Raw genomic sequence first — 23,848 nt, forward strand, 5'->3', positions numbered from 1 at the left:
CTTCTTAAGAATCATTTAAATGCTAATGAAGATTAAATGAGTTATCTCACCAAGGAACATTTTGTAAAAGAAAATCGAAACAAAGATTTCACTTACCAGAGACACAACTAGTGTGAACAGCCAGGCATAAATAAAAAAATAGTCTCCCCCAATTTTAATAATGTAAAGTAGAAGTGCAGACACGGGTAATAAAATGCACTGAGTCACAATAAACTTCTTGATTGCATCTTTCATGAAGAACCCCAAAGTCTGAAAAAATAAAAGGTCATCATGAGAAACTACGAAACTGCTTTTAAAATAACAAATAAGTGAATAGAAAGGATACATTATTAAAGCAATTTTAAAAATTAAAAGGCAGTGAGACTACATGACAACAGGTAGCCTAAGACAATAAGTCAATGTCTTGCATTTTATAGTTTAAAATAAACTCATTTAAATGTTATTAGCTGAAAAAACACTAGACATTAGTGCTAGAAGAGTTTATGGCAAGACCTTAAACTATGATCTTTACCATATCTTCAGTTCCTTTTCCCTCGATTAATTCATGCTCTAAAATAGCAAATTATGTTTTAATTATTCCCAGCAGAGGACAAAAGCACAAAAGAGAACATTTGCATTCTCTATTTTACCTGCTGATTGAAACCATGTTTTTCTTCTATCACAAAAGTATTATAAAGACTCCACGGCAAACCAGTCAATGCACTGAAAAGTGTAGCCAACAGCAGAAACACCAAGGACTGAGTGATCTAAACACAAGAAAAAAAGACGCAGTTTTTTAATATTAAGTCATTCTTCAAATGAAATATTAGGGAACCAATCAACGAGTATTTGCTGAGTATTTACTATAACTCAAGCAATGTGCTTGATTCTACGGGCCTGAAACATCACTGCTACCCTCAGAGTTTATTTGCAAGACAGGGAGGCACTAAAACACTTCCTCTTTTATTACACGGGCACCATATGAAAGTTAATTGAAGTCATAGAGACAAAAAGGTTAAAAGAACTTAAATTCAGCCACATATGCTGGTGAATTCAAGAAAGGCTTACAACACTGATGAGAAATGGAATGCTACTCTGAAGAAAGAGATAAATTAGTGGGACAGAAGAGGCAAGGAGGAATTCCACACAATTTGCAAAAGCAAGGAGAAAGAAAAGAGCACCTTAAAAGTGAAAGATGACAAGATGATGGGCCTAGTTGGGACCAGGCAGAGAAACATAATGGAGCATCAGGAAAGCTGGGCCAGGGCAGGTGGGGCAGAGTGTGCTAAAGTTTTAACAGAGCCAAAACTCAAGAGAGAAAATAACCCTCTAGAACTCCTTTAATTGCCTTAACAACAGGTCCTTAGGAGATCAAAAGCCAAGAACTGCCTCATTTTTCTTTACAAATATCTTTTCCTATGACAGTGGAGGATGAGGGCTAATTGGTATGAAGGGACTTGGGGGGAGGGGAAGGCAATGAAGCAAATAAAACCCTCGCTCTCCCTCCCACCACACCATCACTCTCCCTCTTACTCCCCAGTGTAAAACTGAATTCTTTTAAGTGTGAGTACACCACCAAAGCATATTTGACTTGGTAGTAAAGATGCAGCCACTATGTTTCTAAACATAGGAAGAGGGAGAAGGGAAGAGGAAAAGAGGAGATTTGTCTGGCTACAACATGCAGGGTGGTTTATGCCAGCATTTGTCCCCAGATGGGAAATGAGAAATTTTTTAAAAGTAGATTCCAGGACCTTCCTCAAAATTACTGAATCGGAATCCCATCTTCAAAAAATACAACCATATTGTATAGATTGTTTGAATACCTGTTTTACTCATTTAACATATCACGAACATCTTTCTGTATCAATATAGATCTACTTCATTGCTAATGGCTCCATTACATATATTTCCATTATGTATGTAGCATTCATTCCAATGCTACAATGAACCCGTTTCATTCATTCCCCATAAATTTGTAAAAGTGAAATGTCTGATGTCAGACTTTTTTTTTTTTTTTTTTTTTTTTTGCGGTACGCGGACCTCTCACTGCCGTGGCCTCTCCCGTTGCAGAGCACAGGCTCCGGACGCGCAGGCCCAGTGGCCATGGCTCACGGGCCCAGCCGCTCCGCGGCATGTGGGATCCTCCTGGACCGGGGCACAAACCCGTGTCCCCTGCATCGGCAGGTGGACTCCCAACCACCACGCCACCAGGAAAGCCCTGGTGTCAAACTTTGAAAAGATTTTTGATACAAACTGCCAAGGTGTCCTCTAGAAAAACTATAATAGTTTTCAGTCTGACAGCACCATGAGACTAGTTCCCTATCCCTCAACAATTCTGTCCTATGATTCTTTTAACTGTTTTTTACCCGATATGATATGATAGGCCAAAACAAAGAAAGAAGCACAACTCCTCGATTCTTCATTGTTGTATTAAAACACATTTCTTTGATTGTCAGTATGGATTTATATTTTTCATGTATTTTATGATCATACGAATTTCTTCCTTTGCCCATTTTTGTGTTGAGGTACTCAATTTTTTCTAAAGTGTTCTTTCGGGACTTCCCTGTTGGCATAATGGTTAAGAATCCGCCTGCCCATGCAGGGGACACGGGGTCGAGCCCCGGTCCGGGAGGATCCCACATGCCGCGGAGCAACTAAGCCCCTGCGCCACAACTACTGAGCCTGCACTCTAAAGCCCGCAAGCCACAACTACTGAAGCCTGCATGCCTGGAGCCTGTGCTCCACAGCAAAAGAAGCCGCCACAATAAGAAGCCCGTGCACTGCGATGAAGAGTAGCCCCCGCTCACCGCAACTAGAGAAAGCCCGTGCGCAGCAACGAAAACCCAACACAGCCTAACTAACTAATTAATTAATTAATTAATTAAAAACTCTAGATCATATTAAAATTTATAGTTTCTTCAGACTCACAGACTTAGAGAACGAACTTATGGTTACCAGGGGGAATGAAGTGGGGAAGGGATAGTCAGGGAGTTTGGGATTGACATGTACACACTGCTATATTTAAAATGGATAACCAGGACCTACTGTACAGCACAGGGAACTCTGCTCAGTGTTATGTGGCAGGCTGGATGGGAGTGGAATTTAGGGGAGAATGGATACATGCATATGTATGGCTGAGTCCCTTTTCTATGCACCTGAAACTATCCCAACATTGTTAATCGGCTATATTCCAATATCAAATAAAAAGTTTAAAAAAATTATAGTTTTTTTTTGTTTAAGTATTGTCAATGTATCTTTGTTTATATTTAAATACTCAATTCATCTAAGTCTTTCTTTTTCTTGGAGGATATAAAATTGGAATTTATTTTTTTCTCAGTTGTCCTAAGAAAATTTATAACCTATATATTCCTCACCAATCTGAAATGCCACCTTTATCATATACCAAGATTACATATACTTAGTTAGGCCTGTTTCTGGTACCAATACACTATTTAAAATTTATGATACATTTTAATATCTAAAAGTTACCACTCATTATTTTACTTATTCAGAATCTTTCTGGCTATTTCTCTGTCTTTAGTCTTTCAGATTAACTATAAAATGTTTTATCATGTGCCCTTCACAAGCTGCTCTGGGATTATATCTGGGCTCTATTCTTTTTTTTTTTTGGCTGCATCGGGTCTTAGTTGTGGCACGCAGGCTCTTCGTTGAGGCATGAGGGCTTCTTTCTAGTTGTGGTGTGCAGGCTTCTCTGTAGTTGTGGCATGTAGGTTTTCTCTCTCTAGTTGTGGCACAGGCTCCAGAGCACGTGGGCTCTGTAGTCTACGGCACGCAGGCTCTCTAGTTGAGGTGCGGGGGCTCAGTAGTTGTGGCGCCCGGGCTTAGTTGCCCTGCAGGATGTGGGATCTTAGTTCCCCGACTAGGGATTGAACTTGCATCGCCTGCATTGGACGGTGGATTCTCTACCACTGGACTACCAGGGAAGTCCCTCTACTCTTTTTTTAAAGTTTATACATCTCTTCTTTAATAATTCACTGAAGAATTGTGATAAGGCACTGATTATCAAGTTTAGCATTCTGCATAGAATGTACCATTTTCTCCTTTTGAAAGTCTAGATTTTGCTCACCTGTAGTCTTCTGAAACATTCTCCATTCTCCCTAGTTTATCAACATATGCCATAAGTTCAAGTTCCTTCTGCACACTAACATATAAATCATCTACGTATGGAGCCTTGAATTAATTTAAGATAACTTGATTTCTTCTTAATCTCACTTATCTTATGCATAAATACCATTTAAAATGAATAATTCTATCAATAAACCATTTTTCTTCTTAAAGAAGATGAACAGTAAGTCTAATTCCCCAATCAGTAGGCTTATTCCCTCCTTAAAACACTAAGATTCCAAGAGCATTGTAAATTATTTTGCCTTAAACAGTAAAACAGCCTCTTAAATGGTCCCCCCGCCTAATATCAATCCCTCCCCTTTCGATCCATCCTAGATGAATCTAAAACTCCACTTCTCTACTTTAAAAGCTCGTAATGGCTCTATAACAGGGGTCCCCAACCCCGGGGCCACAGACCGGTACTGGTCTGTGGCCTGTTAGGAACCAGACCACACAGCAGGAGGTGAGCAGTGGGGGAGCGGGCGAAGCTTCATCTGTATTTACAGCCGCTCCCCATTGCTCGCATTACTGCCTGAGCTCCGCCTCCTGTTCAGATCAGCTGCAGCACTAGATTCCCAGAGCAGCGAACCCTACTGTGAACTACGCATGTGAGGGCTCTAGGTTGTGCACTCCTTATGAGAATCTAATGCCTGATAATCTGAGGTGGAGCTGAGGCAGTGATGCTAGCAGTGGAGAACAACGGCAAATATAGATTATCATTAGCAGAGAGGTTTGACTGCACAGAGACCATGATAAATCAATTGCTTGCAGACTCATATCAAAACCCTATCAGTGAGTGGCAAGCAACAATTAAGCATCTGGTGGCAGGCTTCATTGTGGCAAGTGAGTTGATGTACATCAATTGTACAGCTGCACCTAGTGGCAGGCTTTAAGTCAGAATCCGACACGTTTTAGTCTGCGTGTGGCCCGCCCATTAATTTATCTACTTCCATCCGTGCCTCTTTCCCACACTGCACACTTGTCTCAGCCACCGTTTTGGTAAGCCCACAAGCTAACCCTAGCCAGGATGAGTAAAAAAACAAACGTCATTGGAGAGCTTCTTTGGAAAGGGGGAAAGACCCAGTGATGAGACAGCAGAAGACTCTAAGACTGCCAACAAAAAGAAAGCTACATTTAAAAGAAAATACCAAGAGTCCTACTTAAATTACGGGTTCATTGCAACAGGGGATTCACATTCTCCAAGCCTGCTTTATATAATATGTGGCTACCGGCTATCCAATGAAGCCACGAAACCTTCAAAACTGCTTTGCCACATGGAGACCAAGCACCTGCATTGAAAGACAAGCCTTTGGAGTTTTTCAAAGGAAAAAAACCATGAACACGAAGAACAGAAGCAATTATTGAAGGCCACCACTTCATCAAATGTGTCTGCACTGAGAGCATCCTTCTTAGTGGCTAACCGCATAGCTAAAGCTAAGAAGCCCTTCCCTACTGGTGAAGAGCTGATCCTGCCTGCTGCTGAGGACATTTGTCATGAACTTTTAGGAGACTGCAGTTCAAAAGGTGGCACGTGTTCCTCTTTCAGCTAGCACCATAACTAGACGAATTGATGAAATAGCAGAGGATATTGAGGCACAATTGTTAGAGAGGATTAATGAGTCACCACGGTATGCAATCCAGGTTGATGAGTCTACCGATGTTGACAACAAGGCAACAATGCTTGTTTTTGTGCGATATATTTTTCAGGAAGGTGTGCATGAGGATATGTTATGTGCACTTTTGTTGCCAACCAGCACCACAGCTGCGGAACTATTCAAGTCTTTGAACAATTACATATCAGGAAAACTGAATTGGTCATTTTGTGTCGGTATATGCACGGACAGGGCGGCTGCCACGGCTGGACGGCTTTCTGGTTTCACTACTCGGGTCAAAGAGGTCACTTCTGAATGTGAGTCTGCGCACTGTGTCATCCATAGAGAACTGCTGGCTAACCGAAAAATGTCACCTGAACTTAACAACATTTTGCAGGATGTGATTAAAATTATCAACCACATTAAAGTACATGCCCTTAACTCACATCTGTTCGTGCAGCTCTGTGAGGAGATGGATGCAGAGCACACACATCTTCTCCTTTTTAAAAAAAAAATATATTTTTTTTTCTTTATTTATTTGGCTGAGTTGGGTCTTAGTTGCGGCGTGCGGGCTTCTCTCTAGTTGTGGCACATGGGATCCACAGCGCAAGGGCTCAGTTGCCCTGTGGCATGTGGGATCTTAGTTCCCTGACTGGGGAGCAAACCCGCGTCCCCTGCATTGGAAGGTGGATTCTTTTTTTTTTAAATATATGATTTATTTAAATTTATTTATTTATGGCTGTGTTGGGTCTTCGTTTCTGTGCAAGGGCTTTCTCTAGTTGTGGCAAGAGGGGGCCACTCTTCATCGCAATGCGTGGGCCTCTCACTATAGCGGCCTCTCTCGTTGCGGAGCACAGGCTCCAGACGCACAGGCTCAGTAATTGTGGCTCACGGGTCCAGTTGCTCCGCGGCATGTGGGATCTTCCCAGACCAGGGCTCGAACCCATGTCCCCTGCATTGGCAGGCTGATTCTCAACCACTGCGCCACCAGGGAAGCCCTGGAAGGTGGATTCTTAACCACTAGCCTACCAAGGAAGTCCCATGTCTTCCCTTATACACAGAAGTGAGATGGCTTTCTAAAGGTAGATCACTGGCCAGAGTTTTTGAGGTAACGAGAGCCGCTCCAGAAATTTCTTTTAGAAAAACAGTCACCACTGGCAGCACATTTCACTGACACAGAATGGGTCACAAAACTTGCTTACTTGTGTGACATATTCAACCTGCTCAACGAACTCGATCTGTCACTTCAGGGGAGAACAACTGTGCTCAAGTCGACAGATAAAGTGGCGGCATTCAGAGCCAAACTGGAATTATGGGGTCGACAAGTGAACACTGGGATTTCTGACATGTTTCAAACATTAGCAGAGATTTTGAAAGAGACTGAGCGAGGGCCTTCTTTCTCCCAGCTGGTGCATGATCACCTATCTCAGCTTTCAAAAGAGTTTGAGCATTACTGCCGAACCACAAAAGACCCCCGAACTGGCAAGGAATGGATCTGTGACCCATTTGTGAATAAGCCAGGTGAACTAACTTTGTCTGTGCTAGAAGAGGATCAACTGCTTGAGATCGTAAGTGACAGTGGCCTTAAAAGTGTGTTTAAGACAACTTCAAATCTCCATACATTCTGGATGAAAATCAAGGTGGAATATCCTGAGATTGACACAAAAGCACTGAAAAGCCTGCTTCCATTTCCAACATCCTGTCTTTGTGAAGCAGGGTTTTCTGCAGTGACAGCAACCAAAACGAGACCACAGAGACATAAGCAACACACTTTGGGTGTCACTGTCTCCTGTCACCCCCAGATGGGATCATGTAGTTGCAGGAAAACAAGCTCAGGGCTCCCACTGTTTCTGCATTATGGTGACTTGTATAATTATTTCATTATATTTTACAATGTAATAACAATAGAAATAAAGTACACAATAAACGTAATGTGCCTCAGTGGTTAAGAATCCGCCTGCCAATGCAGGGGACATGGGTTCGAGCCCTGGTCCAGGAAGATCCCACATGCCAAGGAGCAACTAAGCCCGTGCGCCACAACTACTGAGCCTGCGCCCTAGAGCCCACAAGCCACAACTACTGAGCCCATGTGCTTAGAGCCTGTACTCCGCAACAAGAGAAGCCACCACAATGAGAAGCCCGCGCACCACAACAAAGAGTAGCCCCGGCTCGCCAGAACTAGAGAAAGCCCATGCGCAGCAACGAACACCCAACATAATCTAAATAAATAAATTAATTTTTTTAAAAAAATGTAATGCTCCTGAATCATCCTGAAACCATTCCCCATTGTCCCCCCACCCCATCCATGGAAAAATTGTCTTCCATGAAACCGGTCCCTGGTGCCAAAAAGGTTGGGGACCACTGCTCTATAAGACTGCAAACTCATTATACTTTTAAAGATTTTCATAATCCAACCCCAAAATGCTACTTTTCACTACTCTTCTCTAAGACCCTTCTACTCCTAACAGACAACTGTGAGCTGGAGTTTAGACAGGTGACTGAGTTAAGGAAGATATTCTATCTGAAAAAAAGGAGTTGTGACAGTCACACTGGGGAAGTTGGAGAATACACAAACCTCCAGGAGTTTTTCTCAGAAGATCTCTAATTCTAATTCAGGAAGGAGAAAATATCCTAGGAATAAGATCTACTGGGCAGTGAGGGGAAGGGGTTTTGACTCATAGCTTCTCAAAGGCAACAAGATCTGGGCTCTAGCCCTATCAGTGAACACTTGAAGACTCCAGGACACGGAACATTATAAAGTGCTGCGCCATGAGGGCAGAGTGATCCAGACCAAAACATCCTGATGGCACAGTTCACCTCTTGTTTGAGATGAACCTATTCATTCCATCTTATATGTATAATGTGGCAACAGAACTCTGGAGCATCCTGAGTCATTAAGTTGATTACCTGCTGAAAAAGGCTGGGCCAAATATCACTGTCAAAAAATAAGGACACTGATTATAAGACCATTTGTTGGTAGTTTGGAAAGCAGAAAGTCCTGCCAAAAGACACACTGCCTATGCCTAAGGATAAGCTGAGGTCCACTTAGTTTTCTTCTTCTTTTTCTAGTGAAGAAATTGGTTTTAATTATATGAGAAGTAGATGTTCATTGCTGAATTTTCTTAAGAGATAAGCAAAAATAAGGAAATAAAAATTGCCAAAATTCTCTCCTGAGAAAACCACTTTTGGAATTTTGGTATATACTATTTCAGACTTCTTATAGATGTGGAATATGTGCACAACGACATGTGTACAAGGATGGGCACGAGTGTATGCAATTAAGAAAAATTGAACTGTACTTCCCTGGTGGCGCAGTGGTTAAGAGTCCACCTGTCAATGCAGGGGACACGGGTTCGATCCCTGGTCCAGTAAGGTCCCACATGCTGCGGAGCAACTAAGCCTGTGTGCCACAACTACTAAGCCCGTGTGCCACAACTACTGAAGCCCAAGCACCTAGAGCCTGTGCTCCGCAACAAGAGAAGCCACTGCAATGAGAAGCCCATGCACTGCAATGAAGAGTAGCCCCCGCTCGCCACAACTAGAGAAAGCCCGCGTGCAGCAACGAAGACCCAACATAGGAAGGAAGGGAGCTGGGGGAGGCGGGCAGAGGAAGAAAGGAAGGAAGGAAGGCAGAGAGGGAGGGAGGGAGGGAGGAAGGAAGATTGAACCAATCTAAATGTTCATCATCAGGACACTAGTTATATTAAAAATCTGTATGGATATTCACACACACTTTTACTTACTTATGTTGCTTCATAAGTGACTTTTCCATTCAACAAGTTCCATTCAATAAGTTGTATAAAATAACAGCACAATAACATTTTTTCCCTGACTGGCAAAAGTTAAAGATCATGTATATAATAAGTACTGGTGAGGATCCAGGGAAAGGGTATTTTAGTGCTTCATACATTATGAAACAACAAAACCCAAAAAAGCTTGTTTCAGGTGGGAATGTGGTCAGCTGTTTCCTCTGTACCATGTACATTAGATTTGAATTTCTTTTTCTTTTTTTTGGCCGCGCCGCACAGCATGCAGGATCTTAGTACATCAGCTAGGGATTGAACCCATGCCCCCTGAGTGGAAGCGTGGAGTCTTAACCACTGGACTGCCAGGGAAGTTCCTAGATTTGAATTTCAATTCCAGTGTTATCATCTTCTATTTCTTTGCTACACTTTCATCCTTGTTGGCCAATTCCCTCTTTCAGTGATCCATCTTTGTAAAATGTCATGTGGATGTATAGCCGGGAGACCAGGAGGCAAGACGACTGCACGCTCTGAATCACTGAATAGCAGATGTGCAGTGACCAGTCACCAGCAGAATTTGAAAAGACTGACATGATTGGTCACTGCATGAGCATCTGTTATTTGCACAGTGATCTGTGAACTGAAGAGCTAGCAGGGAACTTGTACTTTATGCCTGTAACATACTGTGGTAACTGAAATTTAAACCTGCTGAGGGACTGGTGTTACTAACTAAACCATGGTAAGTGAAATGTGTGTATATCAGAACTGTGCAGAGTGAGGACTGCCAGTACCATGCAGCCATTAAAGAAAACAAAGATCTATATAAACAGACAGGAAGAGATCTCTAAAGCATTGTTAAATACAAAAATAATGTCTCAGAACATTATATAAAATATGTCCCATTAACGTAAGGAATATTTTTATATGTATGTATATAAATTGGGTTTATTCGTTCAACAAATACTTATGGAATACCTACACCATGATTGGCATTGTTCTAGGCACAAGTCACAGCAGTGAAGAAAATACGTAAGGTCTCTGTCCCCTTGGAGCTTAAAAGTCTTGTCAGGGTGACAGATAAAAAGTAAACGAATAAACAGTAAGATAAATGCAAATAGTGGTAAGTGCCTCTATAAAGAAAATAAAATAAGGTGATATGCTTCACTAAAGAGTGACAGAGGGGGAATCCCCCGGCAGTCCAGTGGTTAGGACTGTGCGCTATCACTGCCAAGGACCTGGGTTCAATCCCTGGTTAAGGAACTAAGATCCCACAAGCCACATGGCTCGGCTGGGGAAAAAAAAAAAAAGAAGAGTGACAGAGGGATGCTATTCTAGATGAGAGTGGTCAGAGAAGGCCTCTCTGAGAAAGTGACATTGAAGATGGGAACTAAAATAGGAGCCAGTCATGTTTATACAAAACCACCTTAAATTTTTTATGAAACAATACAGAGAACATGCAGTTAAACTCTAACAGCGCATATAGCAGGTCAGGACAGAGTCTATAAAGATACAGAGATATCACAGGAAGAAGAGGTCTTAAAGAGTTTGGCTCCTTTAGAAAACGGTACACAGAAAAGGGATACAGGATGAGCTGAATTAAAGCCCAAGGTACCTACATGTATAGATAAGACCCAACATTTCAAATAAACAATCAGGAAGGAGAGAACAGACTTGGCAATTTCCAAGAAAGAATCAAAAGCAGTGTCCCAGCATCCGTTACAGGCAGAAAGTCTCAGGTCGAAGGCTTTGATTCCAATAACTGGAATTCCTGGAAGAGTGGGCAGTCAACTCAAGCAGCTCAGTGGAGATTCTAAGAGGTATACTCTCTGTCTCTGTTGAAAGTATCTGCTAAGCATGTGTGGCACAGGGTATCTGCTTAGCGTGAGTTCAACATAATTCATGCTTCCCCTTTCATAGAGTTGTTCCCAAGAAGCAGCTGCCTACCAGAGACTACATTACTCAGCTCTCTTGCATCTGAGACTAAATGACTGGCTCACCAATGAAATGTGAATGCAAAGGACAGGTATCCCTTCGGAGCCAAGGGAGTTAAGAAGGGGATGTACTTTCTTCACCCTCTCATTCCATCTGCCTGTTGGATGCAGAGAACTTAGGGGCACTTAGGGAATGGCAGAGCCATATAAGAAGAGACTGGGTCTCTGACTTACCACATAAAAGATGTCACCTGCTGACACCCAAAATACTCACACTGGGTTATTATGTGATTAAGAAATAAACTACTGTAATAAGCCATTGAAATTCTGGGGTTTGCTACAGTAACTTGCATTATGCTACACAGGTCAACAAGGACTGCAGAGACAGAGAAGCCTAATAACGGTAGAAGCCAAAAAATTAACTTTAGTAGAAAGCTGGCCAAGGAAAAAGAAAGACTGACAAATATATGCTAATGAATGACATACCTCATATTCTGGTCCAAAGCCAGCATAGCCACAGAACCGCCCAGAGAGTCTCCAGAGATAAGGGATTCCTCCAAAGAGAAGAATAAGCTATAAAACAAAGCACATGTTGGTCACATTGAAGCAGTACTAGAAACTATCATATGAAAGTATGTTAAAAAAAGAGAGAGATCTTATTTAGGATAAAATATGCATTTAGACAGATACAAACCAATTGAGATCCTAAGTTTACACTGTTAAAAGGTTTTTGCCTGTACACTTTATACGGATGAACTGTATGATTTGTTAATTTACCTCAATAAAGCTGTTTAGAGAAAAAAAAAAACTTTTGTCAAAAGACCTTAATAATCAGGAACTAAGCTTAGAAAGGCTAAGCAACATGTCGAAAATCCCACAGCTAACAAGTGAAAGAAATGGAATTTGAGCCAGGCTTTATGGCTCCATAGCTGGCTTTTCCTTGAAAGGAAATAGCCTCTTGGTTAGGACAAAGCATTAGTATCGGTGTAAGTACAGAGTCATGTCCACCTACCATGTTGGGGGACAGAATGAGCTATCAGAGCCTTCTCTGGGTCAGGAAAAAGTGAATCCTGAGGTAGGAGTCAGGGTATCATAGGAGTAAGGCACTTTCTCAGCACCACCCTTTGTCTTGGGCAGATAAAGCGAACACAGATATTCACCAAACCAATAAGACATATGAATGAGGGAGCAGCTCTTAAAATGTGAAAAGAATACATGCTTACAAAACACGACTTCTCACAACAGATACCAAGTTCGTGGAATCATTTTGCCCAGAGGAGTCAACGTACTGTTTCTTCACTTGTGGAGCCCCGGAGTGTGATCACACTCCTTGGTTAGAAGCACAATATTCCCATCCATTCAGACATGGTTCCTTGTGGCTTTGAGGGGTTTGGGCACTATCATATATTTCTTAGGTGTCCTTCCAATCTACTTTCCATTTTTATATATGTATCCATAAATAATAAAGCGGTTTACATATGCTTTTTAAGAATATATATATATATGTGTATATACACACACACACACACACACACACACACACACACACACACACACACACACACACACACACACAGGGACTTCCCTGGTGGCGCAGTGGTTAAGAATCAGTCTGCCAATGCAGGGGACACGGGTTTGAGCCCTGGTCCGGGAAGATCCCACATGTCGCGGAGCAACTAAGCCCGTGCGCCACAACTACTGAGCCTGCACTCTCAGCCCACGAGCCACAACTACTGAGCCTGCATGCCACAACTACTGAAGCCCGAGCACCTAGAGCCTGTGCTCCGTAACAAGAGAAGCCACTGCAATGAGAAGCCTGTGCACCACAATAAAGAGTAGCCCCTGCTCGCCACAACTAGAGAAAGCCCGCGCGCAGCAACGAAGACCCGACACAGCCAAAAATAAATAAATAAATAAATTTATTTAAAAAAAATTTTTTTTAAAAAGAATATATATATATACACATGTAAATGATATCATATTGTATTTATCATTCTACAACTTACTTTTTACACTCTACACCTTTTTAGACCAATATATGGTGAGTTTTAACTCTATTTGGTATTATCAGCTTTTTCTTTAAAGTGTTTACATCAATTTACACTCCCATTAGCCATACTTGAGCATTCTTATTTCCCCACAATCACACTCATACTTGATGCTATTCATCTCTTAGACTTTTACCAGTATGCAGGGGATTGATACAATACCATGGGTCGCAAATATGGTCTCTGGACAGCAGCATCAGTGTCGCTGGGAACATGCTAGAAATGAAAAGTCTCAGCCTCCACTCCAGAACTACTGAATCAGAAACTGGAAGTGGGGCCTAAGAGTCAGTCTCCAGTTAAATGTGATGTACACCAAAGTTTGAAAATCACTGTTTTAACAGACTGCCTTTTTAAAGGCCCCTCAACTCTACATCCAGCTATTTCCACTTTACTTTAACTAACTCAATCTTGGATATAAACTGTTTTCCCAGAAGACATGCTTTGGCACCACTGTATGTGGTATATGCTCCACTTGTTGAACTAATTGACTTGGGATGGCATTTCCTTCATCCTATTCTCAATACTAATAAATAATGCAGAATTAAGGATTTATAATGCTTTGGGGGAAAGGCTGGAACACCTACTATTGAAAGTCCAGCTTTCTTTTTTTTTTTTTTTTGGCTGCGTTGGGTCTTCTTTGCTGCACGTGGGCTTTCTCTAGTTGCAGCGAGTGGGGGCTACTCTTCGTCGTGGTGTGCGGGCTTCTCATTGCGGTGGCTTCTCTTGTTGCAGAGCACGGGCTCTAGGCACTCAGGCTTCAGTAGTTGTGGCTCGCGGGCTCTAGAGTGCAGGCTCAGTAGTTGTGGCGCACGGGCTTAGCTGCTCCGCGGCATGTGGGATCTTCCCGGACCAGGGCTTGAACCCATGTCCCCTGCATTGGCAGGTGGATTCTTAACCGCTGCGCCACCAGGGAAGTTCCAAAAGTCCAGCTTTTAAGTAAGTATCAAGGGTACCTTTAATATGAACTTTGAATGCATTTATGAATGCATTTGGAAACTGCTATTGCAAACTTGCTTAGCATGCTTTGGGGAATAAAAAACAAAACACGGTGAACAGTGAAGTTTCTCTGTATTGATAGGATGTCCTGTAAAAAGAACTAATGATGCCTGCGAAAACAAGTCCTGTGCTTCCACATATATTATTTCACTAACGTCTTGAGAAGCAGGCAGGGCAGGGAGCATAGTCATCTCGATTTTACAGATAAGGCAACTGAAACTCAGAAATGTTAAAGTAACTTGCCCAGAGAAACCCAGTGACTAAGTAATTGCTATGTGTTGAGTACTATACTAATTGCTTCATTACATTATCTTACTCAGTCCCTGCCACAAAACATATGAAATATGGTTTAATATCTATCTTCTTCTCATCTTAAAGAGGAGAAAAAATGAGACTCAAAGAGGCTAAACTGCTGACTCAGAAACAAGCAGAAATTGGAGAAGCTGTAATTTGAACTTTTCTACTCTGTCCGACTCTACTCCCCAGTCATTCCATTTCTTGAGAGGGCTCTTTATTGACACCTATGAGATATCAGGAAAGTTTGTCTCAGAAAGGGGGGACATTTTATCGCTGGGTGCTCTGTCACATTTGTGTGAACAGTGGCATCTGTAATTTGTCACAAGGGCCTCTTATGTTCCCTCAGGTAGAAAGTACCACGGCAAAAAAAAAGTCTAAATTAATCTTTGCACTTGTTCTTTGTGACCAAAGCTTACAAACCAATTAATTTTAATCAACACAAAATAGGAATTAATGAAATTGTTTTCAAACAGAACAGGATTTCAAAGTAACACAAAATACTTCCTATCTAATGGAAAATGTAGTTTACTAATTCCCCAAGGATAAATTTAGCACCTTCATGCTGCAGTCCCTAGAGTTTCAAAAATGGTTTCTTCTGTGTAATTTTAAAGACTCAGAAGAGCAGAGTTTGAAATTCAGTTCTCCCATTTAGCAGTGAGTGTCACTTGGCCATTATATGGGCAAGCCATTTAATTTCTCTGAGTCTTTGCTTTAACCACACTAGTCTTAGTATTCAATATTTGTCAATGCAAATTTTGTGACTAACTAGACAATTTTGTAATCATTTAACAAAGCTACAAACAGCCAGTTTCTTCTCTTTAAGTGAGGAAGCAATTATGGTAGCCAATCTCAATTATTTTTACATGTCTGTATCTTTGCCATAAGCTTCTTTGCCTTAAATATCTTGCTGCAAACATTTTCGCTGCATAACCAAACGGCTGTAAGGAAATTTTGCTGTGAAAGATAAAATAACTGGTTGACAGTTTTGGGGTTGACAGTTTGGTTTCAACTGGTTAGTATATCCTCCAGTTAGCAATGTTTTTGATGGCTTTATTGAGCTGACAGATGATTTGCCCCAAGAGTTGGTTTCTTACTTTGAAACACACTACTTTGGAGGAGAAAGAGGTCTCCAAGGTGCAAAGTTGAACCCACATTTCCCATAGAGCTTCGGAACATCTATCAGTGGACATCTGACTACATACCAAGAACGAACTATGGTATAGAGGCTTTCACAACGCAATACAGAGCTCAGTTACAAATATGCCTCCTAGTATTTGAAAATTGATACTTCTCTTAACAAAGGAAGAAGTTTTAGCAAAAAAGAAAAAGTGCAATTGTGAACGATGAGACAAATCAACAAGAAAAAAACTGTATAAAATACTATGAACAGAAGACTTGGAAGACAAGTGCTTAGGTACAATTCACAAAATAAAATCAGTTATTTGTGCAGTATTGTCATGAATCCACACACATTTTAAATGTATTCAAATGTTTTGTATTTTGCAATGAAGTCTTTTTAATTTTGTTATTCATTTTACGTGTTTATGTCCTTTTTAATGCCCCTCTTTTATTTTTCATTATTTTATCTTTTACTGCAAAATTGCCTTACAGTCAATTGGTTATGTGGTGAAAATGCTTACAGCAAAGCTGTCTACAGCAAACATGCTTATGGTGAAAGTACCTACAACCTTATTATCAATTTAGGAATCTTTCTCTTAGTGGTACTGAGGGACCTAAAAGAGTTCTGGAGGAATTATGACAGAGCATTTTTTCAAAAAGAATATAAAGTCAAGCCATGCAAAGACATGGGAGACTCTTAAGTGCATATTACTAAGTGAAAGAAGCCAATTTGAAAAGGCTATAAACTACATGATTCCAACTATATAACATTTTGGAAAAGGCAAAACTATGGGAATGACAAAAAGGTGAGTTGACGCCGAGGATTAGCGGGGAGGCAGGGATGAATAGACAGAGCACAGAGGATTTTTAGGACAGTGAAGCTATTCTGTATGGCACTGTAATGGTGAATACAAGTCATTATATTTTTGTCCAAACCTATAGAATGGAAAACGCCAAAGGCGATGGTAATGTAAACTATGGATTTTGAGTTATAATGATGTGTCAGTGTAGGTTCATCTATTCTAACAAATGTACCACTGTGACTCCGGACATTGACAGTGGGAGAGTTCTGCGCATATGTGGGGGCGTGGGGTGTATGGGAACGCTCTGTACTTTCTGCTCAAATTTGCTGTCAACCTAAAACTGCTCTAAATAATAGTTTATTTTTTAAAAAGAATATATACCCATTTTTCATTAATATAAACTTCTGGATTCTATTCATGTTTATATCACTTTATATTGCACTATTTTGTAGCCCTTAAAAATTTCAACAAGGGATTTCCCTGGTGGCACAGTGGTTGGGAGTCCACCTGCCAAGGCAGGGGACACGGGTTCGAGCCCTGGTCCAGGAAGATCCCACGTGCCAAGGAGCAACTAAGCCCGTGCACCACAACTACTGAGCCTGTGCTCTAGAGCCCGCGAGCCACAACTACTGAAGCCTGCACGCCTAGAGCCTGTGTTCCGCGGCAAGAGGAGCCACCGCAATGAGAGGCCCGCGCACCGCAGTGAAGAGTAGTCCCTGTTCGCCCCAACGAGAGAAAGCCCGCGCAGCAACGAAGACCCAACGCAGCCAAAAATAAATAAATAAATAAATAAATAAAAACACAATAGCCAATGCTTCTGGAGCACTTACTGCAGATCCAGCACTATTCTAAGCATCCTACATACATTAACTAATTTTCAATCCTCTCACCAACACTATGAATGAGGAACTATTATTACCATACGATTTTAACAGAAAACCGAGGCACAGAAATGTTGAGTGACTTGACTGAGGTCTCATAGCTGGTATGGTACAGCTGAGACTCAAACTCAAGCCACCTGAATTCAGAGTCAGCTCTCAACCTCAACGCCATGCACTTTCAGTTGTTCTTAGGGGTAGAAAACCAAGAACTGGTCTGTGGTGGCAGGGGGAATCTTACTCATTTTATATGTAAAGCACACACACACACACACATATATATATATGTATACATACAGTACAGAAACAAACATACAGTATATCTCTGGTATTAAAATTTCATGGAGGGGCAACTAGGAAAATTGGCTAAAAAGGTACCAGGATCAGGGGCCAGGGGAGATCATGAAAAGAAGACTGAGAAACATGGCTCTGTACTTTACAGCCTCTCTTCTTTTAGCATGGGGGAAGACTGGCCCTGTTGTACTAAGTAAAAATTATCTGTCACTCATTATTTCATTCAATACATATGAATTATGTGCTTATTATATGTCAGGTACTAGGTATAAAATGATGAACAAGACTTTAAAGTACCCTATCTTTAGGGAACTACCAGTCTGTCAGCTAAACAGGCAAATTCAATACAATATGCTAAGTACTCTGATAGGAATAATAATGGGATGCTACTTTACCAGACTTGAGAGATGGGGAAGTTTCAAATGGTTTCTTAGAAGAGATGATGTCTCAGCTGGATCCTAATGGAACAGTAGGGATCTGTCAGGCCCAGTGAGAGAGTGGAGACAAAGTGGGAGAGGAAGGGCACCCCAGACAGAGATACCAGCATGTGAAAAGACTCAAGGTCATAAGAAACCAAGCTGGGTATGAGATGGACAATAAAGAAGCGGAAAGAATTTGGGGGAAGGAATAAAAAGATGAGGCTCAAGTAAGCAACTGCCAGGTCAAAAGGACCTCATAAAGCGTGCCAAGAAATGTGGACTTTACCCCGAAGGAAACAGCGGGACAGCAAAAGGTTTTATGTAGGAGAATAACATGATCAGAATCGTGTTTCAGGATTCCTTGGGCTACAATGTAGAGGACAGGTTACAGAGTTGAGAGGCAGGAAGAGGAGCTGGGATTGCTACAAGAATAACTTACAACAAAAGGTTCGTTTTTGAGACTTCCCTGGTGGTCCAATGTGTAAGACTCTGCGCTTCCAGTGCAGGGAGCCCAGGTACAATCCCTGGTCAGGGAACTAGATCCCACATGCCTCAACTAAGAGTTCGCATGCTGCAACTGAAAGATCTCGCACGTTGCAAGGAAGACCCGGCACGCAGCAATGAAGATCCCACGTGCCCCAATGCAGCCAAATAAATAAATATTAAAAAAAAAAAGTTCTTTTTCATACCTGGCCTCAGGGTGACAGTTATCATATTCTACAGTTTTCAACTGCCTAAATAGTTATGTTTCTGCCTGTTTTGCTCCACACTCATTACCATCAATAACAAAGGTTAAGAAAGCATTCTGGGATTTGTAGGTGTGGTACCCTCTTTTGTGTCACAAAAATACAAAAATGAAAATAAACATTCCAAAGTATTAAATAAGTTGACAGACTGTCTCCCCAAGAAGTAAATTACTCACAGTGCCTTCAAACTCTGAATAGAGTCCTGACCAGAAGCTGAAAGTACTTTTATCCAGCTGATACAGTCGAGATTTCTCAAATGTTTCTGAATCCATGATCTGTCCTAACTCCAGTGGTACATGAGTTGTTGTTTTATATATCCGTCTCTGAAATATTTTGAAGAAAACACCTTAAGGAAACAGTCAAGCTAACTCATTACTTATTACAAGTCATTTACGATCAAACTTTGGTTTATAACATTAACTTGTCACTTAAGCCTGTTGAATTTGCTTTATACATACACAAATACTGCGTTTGATGAAGTACACTGACCACTAAAACAACTCGTGCAGGAAAGTAAAAGCATGAGAGAACCTGCAACTAGTTGACTAGGTGAAATTAAAATCAAAGCTGTCACACACTTTGGTTTGCAGAGGTAAACCAAAATTGTAACATTACAAAGAGTACTACTCATTCCAGGTACAGCACACATCCTATAATATAGAAACTAAATTCATGGACAGAAGGAAGTAAATATGCTAATCATGAGTTTTAACAGATAATGTGGCTAGTCATTAAATTTGATTCTAGAAGACAAATTAAGGGAAATTTGAGGAACGACAGAAACAGATCAGGTCTTCAAGAAAGACAAACTTTCTCGTTATACCAAATTCTAGAAAGTAATTTCAGCCCATGGTACATAATACAGAGAACAGATACCAAACAATATAATGGACAGCATTTTCTACAATGGTTTTACAATAAATCTCTATTCTCTATTTATTATTGGATACCTTACCAAACCCTTGATAAAGGGCATTACATGAAAGCATAACTGAAGAAAGAAGACATTATTGAAAAGTAGTTACTGTAACTAGGCTTATTATTAAAGTAAGACAAGTAGGTAGATGTTCAATACCCCAACTCCAATTTAGACAGTACATACTGCGTGCTTACTTTCTGCAAAGGATCTTCTCTAGGCCTACAGCATTCTGTACTAATGAAGCTATCTTAAGAGCTAGTCAGAGAACCTAGTGCTATACAGCTTAACACCTCTTTGAATATCCTGGACTAAAAAAAGAAATCTAGATATAACCCAGACAATGACAGATATAGAAAATTTTTTAATTTTTAATTTAAAGATTCATACAGAATGTAATCTGAGAGGAGAAATTTGCAGAGGAAAAAGATTGTAGTGCTCAAGGAAAAGGTTCCAGCAGTTAAAAAAAGAAAGGTTTTCCTAACCATTACAGTTGACTTGATTCAGTGCCAACACAGAAGAAAACCAGCAGTGAAAGGCTGCCATAAAGTGGTCAATTAAACTTCAAATCTATCTCATTTAAAAGTTCAGATCTCAGAAATTCCCTGGTGGTTCAGTGTTTAGGACTCCGAGCTTCTACTGCCCGCCAGGGTGGGAGAACTAAGATCCCGCAGGCCACATGGTGTGGCCAAAAAATAAATAAATAAAGTTCATATCTCTAATCCATCAAATTGTTAATTGTGATTATCTCCAGGGAACTGTTATTAAGTAACTTTCTACTTTACTGTTTAATTGTTTGAATAAAAACAATAAAGAAGCCTTTAAGAAAATGTTCTTTGGGCAAAAACAACAATATACACTTTTTTTTTCTTTCTTTTTTATTTTTTAAAGGGAAAAGAGTTCAGGTCTTTGGAAGGACTGAGAAATCTTCATTTTCAGAAAATGGCTTCCCAGTGCTGTGGTTGAACATGACACAAATATCGTGGGGAAGTTGTGATTATAAAATTTTAGTATCTTCTTTCTGAAGGTTTATGAGTTGCTGCCAAAAATAAAGGAAGTAAGTCTGGGCCCGAGAATCCTTAGGAAGCTGTGGGGCAGGTACAAGAGCTCAGGCCTGAAAAGGCGGCAGCCCTGCCTTCCCTTTCACCAGATCCTAAGCGGCCTGGGGCCCATGATCACGTTGCGGAAAACGTCCTGAAGCACCAGATCCCCTCAAGGCCTACCCCATCATCGGGCCAAGTTAGGAGGCTCAGTAGAGACCCATAAGGTCGAGGCCGGTGCTGGGGCCGCAGCAATCATCCAGGGACCTGGAGTCGAGACCGAGGCTGGCCTAGAGCTGGCCGGGTGTCGGGGTCAGGTGGGCCCTGTCTAGGCTCACCTGCCGCCGTGCTAGGAAGGTCTCCCAGAGATACACTGTCCAGGAGAAGAGCAACACGGCCCCGAAGATACGCCTCTCGGCCGACATCTCCCACACCGCGTCCAGCGACGCCCACATCCCCATGACCACCCCGTTCCGCCGGCTCCTTCAGCGAGCACTGGTGCCACACCGACACCCGTCCCCTCAGAGCATCCCCCGCAGTGTCACAGCGATATCCGTCCCTCCCTAGAGCTCCTATACCGACACCCGTCCCATCCCACGCCCTCTGCTCAGCCCGCAGTGTTACACAGACACTCTTCCCCCGGCTGACGCTCCCTAGGGCCGCCTAGTGTCTGCAGGAACAGGATAAGCTCCGCCTTCCTCACTTCCGGCCCACAGTCCGAGTTCCGACCTCCGCCAGCTGTTGCTCCCCTGAGTCGTGTTGCACCGACATTCTTTCCCCTCCCCTCCACGGCGTGTTCCTGCCGAGGGTCCGGCTTCCCTCCTGGGCCTGGCAGAGCCGCGGACTCTCCGCTTTCTAGCCTCCCGAGTGGCAATTTCTTCTCTTCGTTCCGGGGCTTGCCCTGGCTGGGCTGCAGCCTGCGCCGTTCTTTCCGCGGTCAGGACCACTGGTCTTCGGGCTAAGCGGGAACGGACAGAGTGGGCCGCCGCTCCGGCCCTGAGGTCGCTGGGAAGAGCAGCAGAGGAGCCGGCTTCCCAGGCTCTAGAAATCATTCCTCTGAACTGGTGCTTCTCGGACTGTGGTGTGTTCATCCCTGGGATACCTTAAGACTAAAGAGCGGGACTAGGCATTATAAGTGTGTTTTGGCCTATATTGGGCTGTTCTGAATTCAGGCATATTAGAAAGTGGGTAATGAGTTTTGTTTTTATTTTGAACCCCTCGTGCAGCTTGCAGGTCTTAGTTCCCCCACCAGGGATTGAACCTGGGGCCGCGGTAGTGAAAGCCCAGAGTCCTAACCACTGGACCGCCAGGGAAGTCCCGTAGGCAACATTTTTTGTTTACTGAAATAGCAGGCAGCATTTTTTTTTTGTCCACAAAATCAAAGAATTGATTAATATTCTAACAAAACTACAAGTATTATCATACATTAATGTGAGTAATATTTCTCGGCACCGTATCTACTAAAACAAAAAACAAATAAAATTGAAAGTGGACCCTGCTTATCTAACAGTAAGAAATAGTCATTCAGATACTTGAATTAATTGGAGAAGCCCCATCTATCTCCCTGAGAGATGCATTTCCAGTAGAATTTTACCTTTTATGTTTATGTGTTATCGAATTTGTAATCGTGTCAAAAGAGCAGCTACATGTTAAAGGTAATTGTAAAATTACTCAGTTCAGAAGAATTCTAATATGTAGAGCCATACAATTACAGGAAAAAAATTTAAATTTTACTTTAATACATACATATTTTTATTGCAAAGATGTGATCTATAAAATGTTTTTCAAACATAAAAAGTGTTACATTTGGATAACATGGGGAAGTGGAACATAAATATAAGTTATAAAGGAACAGTGTAGAATTATCGAATGTTAAAGAGCTCATTCATGTACTTTTAAATGGGTGATGGTTATTCAATTGTTATGTAGATTCTGTTGGACACACTATGAAGAAAGATTTAACAGTTTTATCGTGTATTGTCATTATTTACAATTTGCCAGAATTTACATCCATTGCAACTGTTTCAATTTATGATGAAAACTTTTAGATATCAACTTAAAAATATGAGGGGATAAACATTTTTTCAGAATGCTCACTTGGACTATCACTGCTATGTCCTCTTCAGTCTTGTCTTCTCCTGTCTGGGTCCACCCAGCCTGCTGCAGTTAGTCCAAATCCTCACAAAGCCCCTGCCACCCAAACTGTGTGGCTAAGGGCACAGGTTTAGAGTCATTGTTTACGTTCTAGTCACAGCTGCACCACATATTAACAGCTTAACCCCTCTGTGCATCACTTCCTCATCAGTAAAATGAGAATAATAGTATTTACCCCCTCACACTGTGAGGATCAAATGAGAAAAATCATATAAAACTCTTAGTCATGTGTCTGGCTCTGAATAAGTGTCCAATAAGGATTAGCTACTAGCTCACCATACTTGGGAGAATTGCACCATAGTTGATCTGTCACCACGTGTCTGAGGAGATAAGGGATCAGGAAGCTGGTATGAGGTTTCTAAAAGTCAAAACTGGAATTCATTCATTTATTCAACAAATACTGTGTGTCTGCTAAGTACCAGACAGGGTTCTAGGTGCTGGGGATATAGCAGTGACCCAAAGCCCCTTCCTCTCCTGAAACTTAACATTCTTAGTGGGCTAGGGTGGATGAGGAGTTGACAGATAAGAAGCATATATGTAACAGTAAAAGCAGAGGGGTGGATGAGGAGTTGACAGATAAGAAGCATATATGTAACAGTAAAAGAGGAGGTGATAAGTGCTATGAAGAAAAAGCAAGGAAAGAGGGATGTAGTGTGTTGGCAGGGGTGCTGTAAGATGGTCAAGGAAGACCTCTCAGGTTGTTACTCAAAGACTGGGTCACCTCTTGGTGGGTATCAAGCCAAAACACACAACCAATGGGAATTCCCT

At 41.7% G+C, this 23,848-nt stretch overlaps 1 protein-coding gene across 1 annotated transcript in view; it reads right to left on the reverse strand.

Moving 5' to 3' along the window:
- ZMPSTE24 (zinc metallopeptidase STE24) overlaps positions 1-21,477 on the reverse strand; it is a 48,941-nt gene extending 27,464 nt beyond the window's left edge. The window contains exons 1-5 of the mRNA XM_030868036.2: positions 21,265-21,477; positions 19,147-19,293; positions 11,857-11,943; positions 630-746; positions 97-249 (exon numbers count right to left, since the gene is read on the reverse strand). Of these exons, the coding sequence (XP_030723896.1) occupies positions 97-249; positions 630-746; positions 11,857-11,943; positions 19,147-19,293; positions 21,265-21,387 (627 nt within the window). The 5' untranslated portion in view covers positions 21,388-21,477. The remainder of the gene's footprint in view (positions 1-96; positions 250-629; positions 747-11,856; positions 11,944-19,146; positions 19,294-21,264) is intronic.
- Between the last annotated feature and the right edge of the window lie 2,371 nt (positions 21,478-23,848).

Source organism: Globicephala melas, chromosome 1 (genome assembly GCF_963455315.2).
Source record: "Globicephala melas chromosome 1, mGloMel1.2, whole genome shotgun sequence".
Lineage (NCBI taxonomy): Eukaryota > Metazoa > Chordata > Mammalia > Artiodactyla > Delphinidae > Globicephala > Globicephala melas.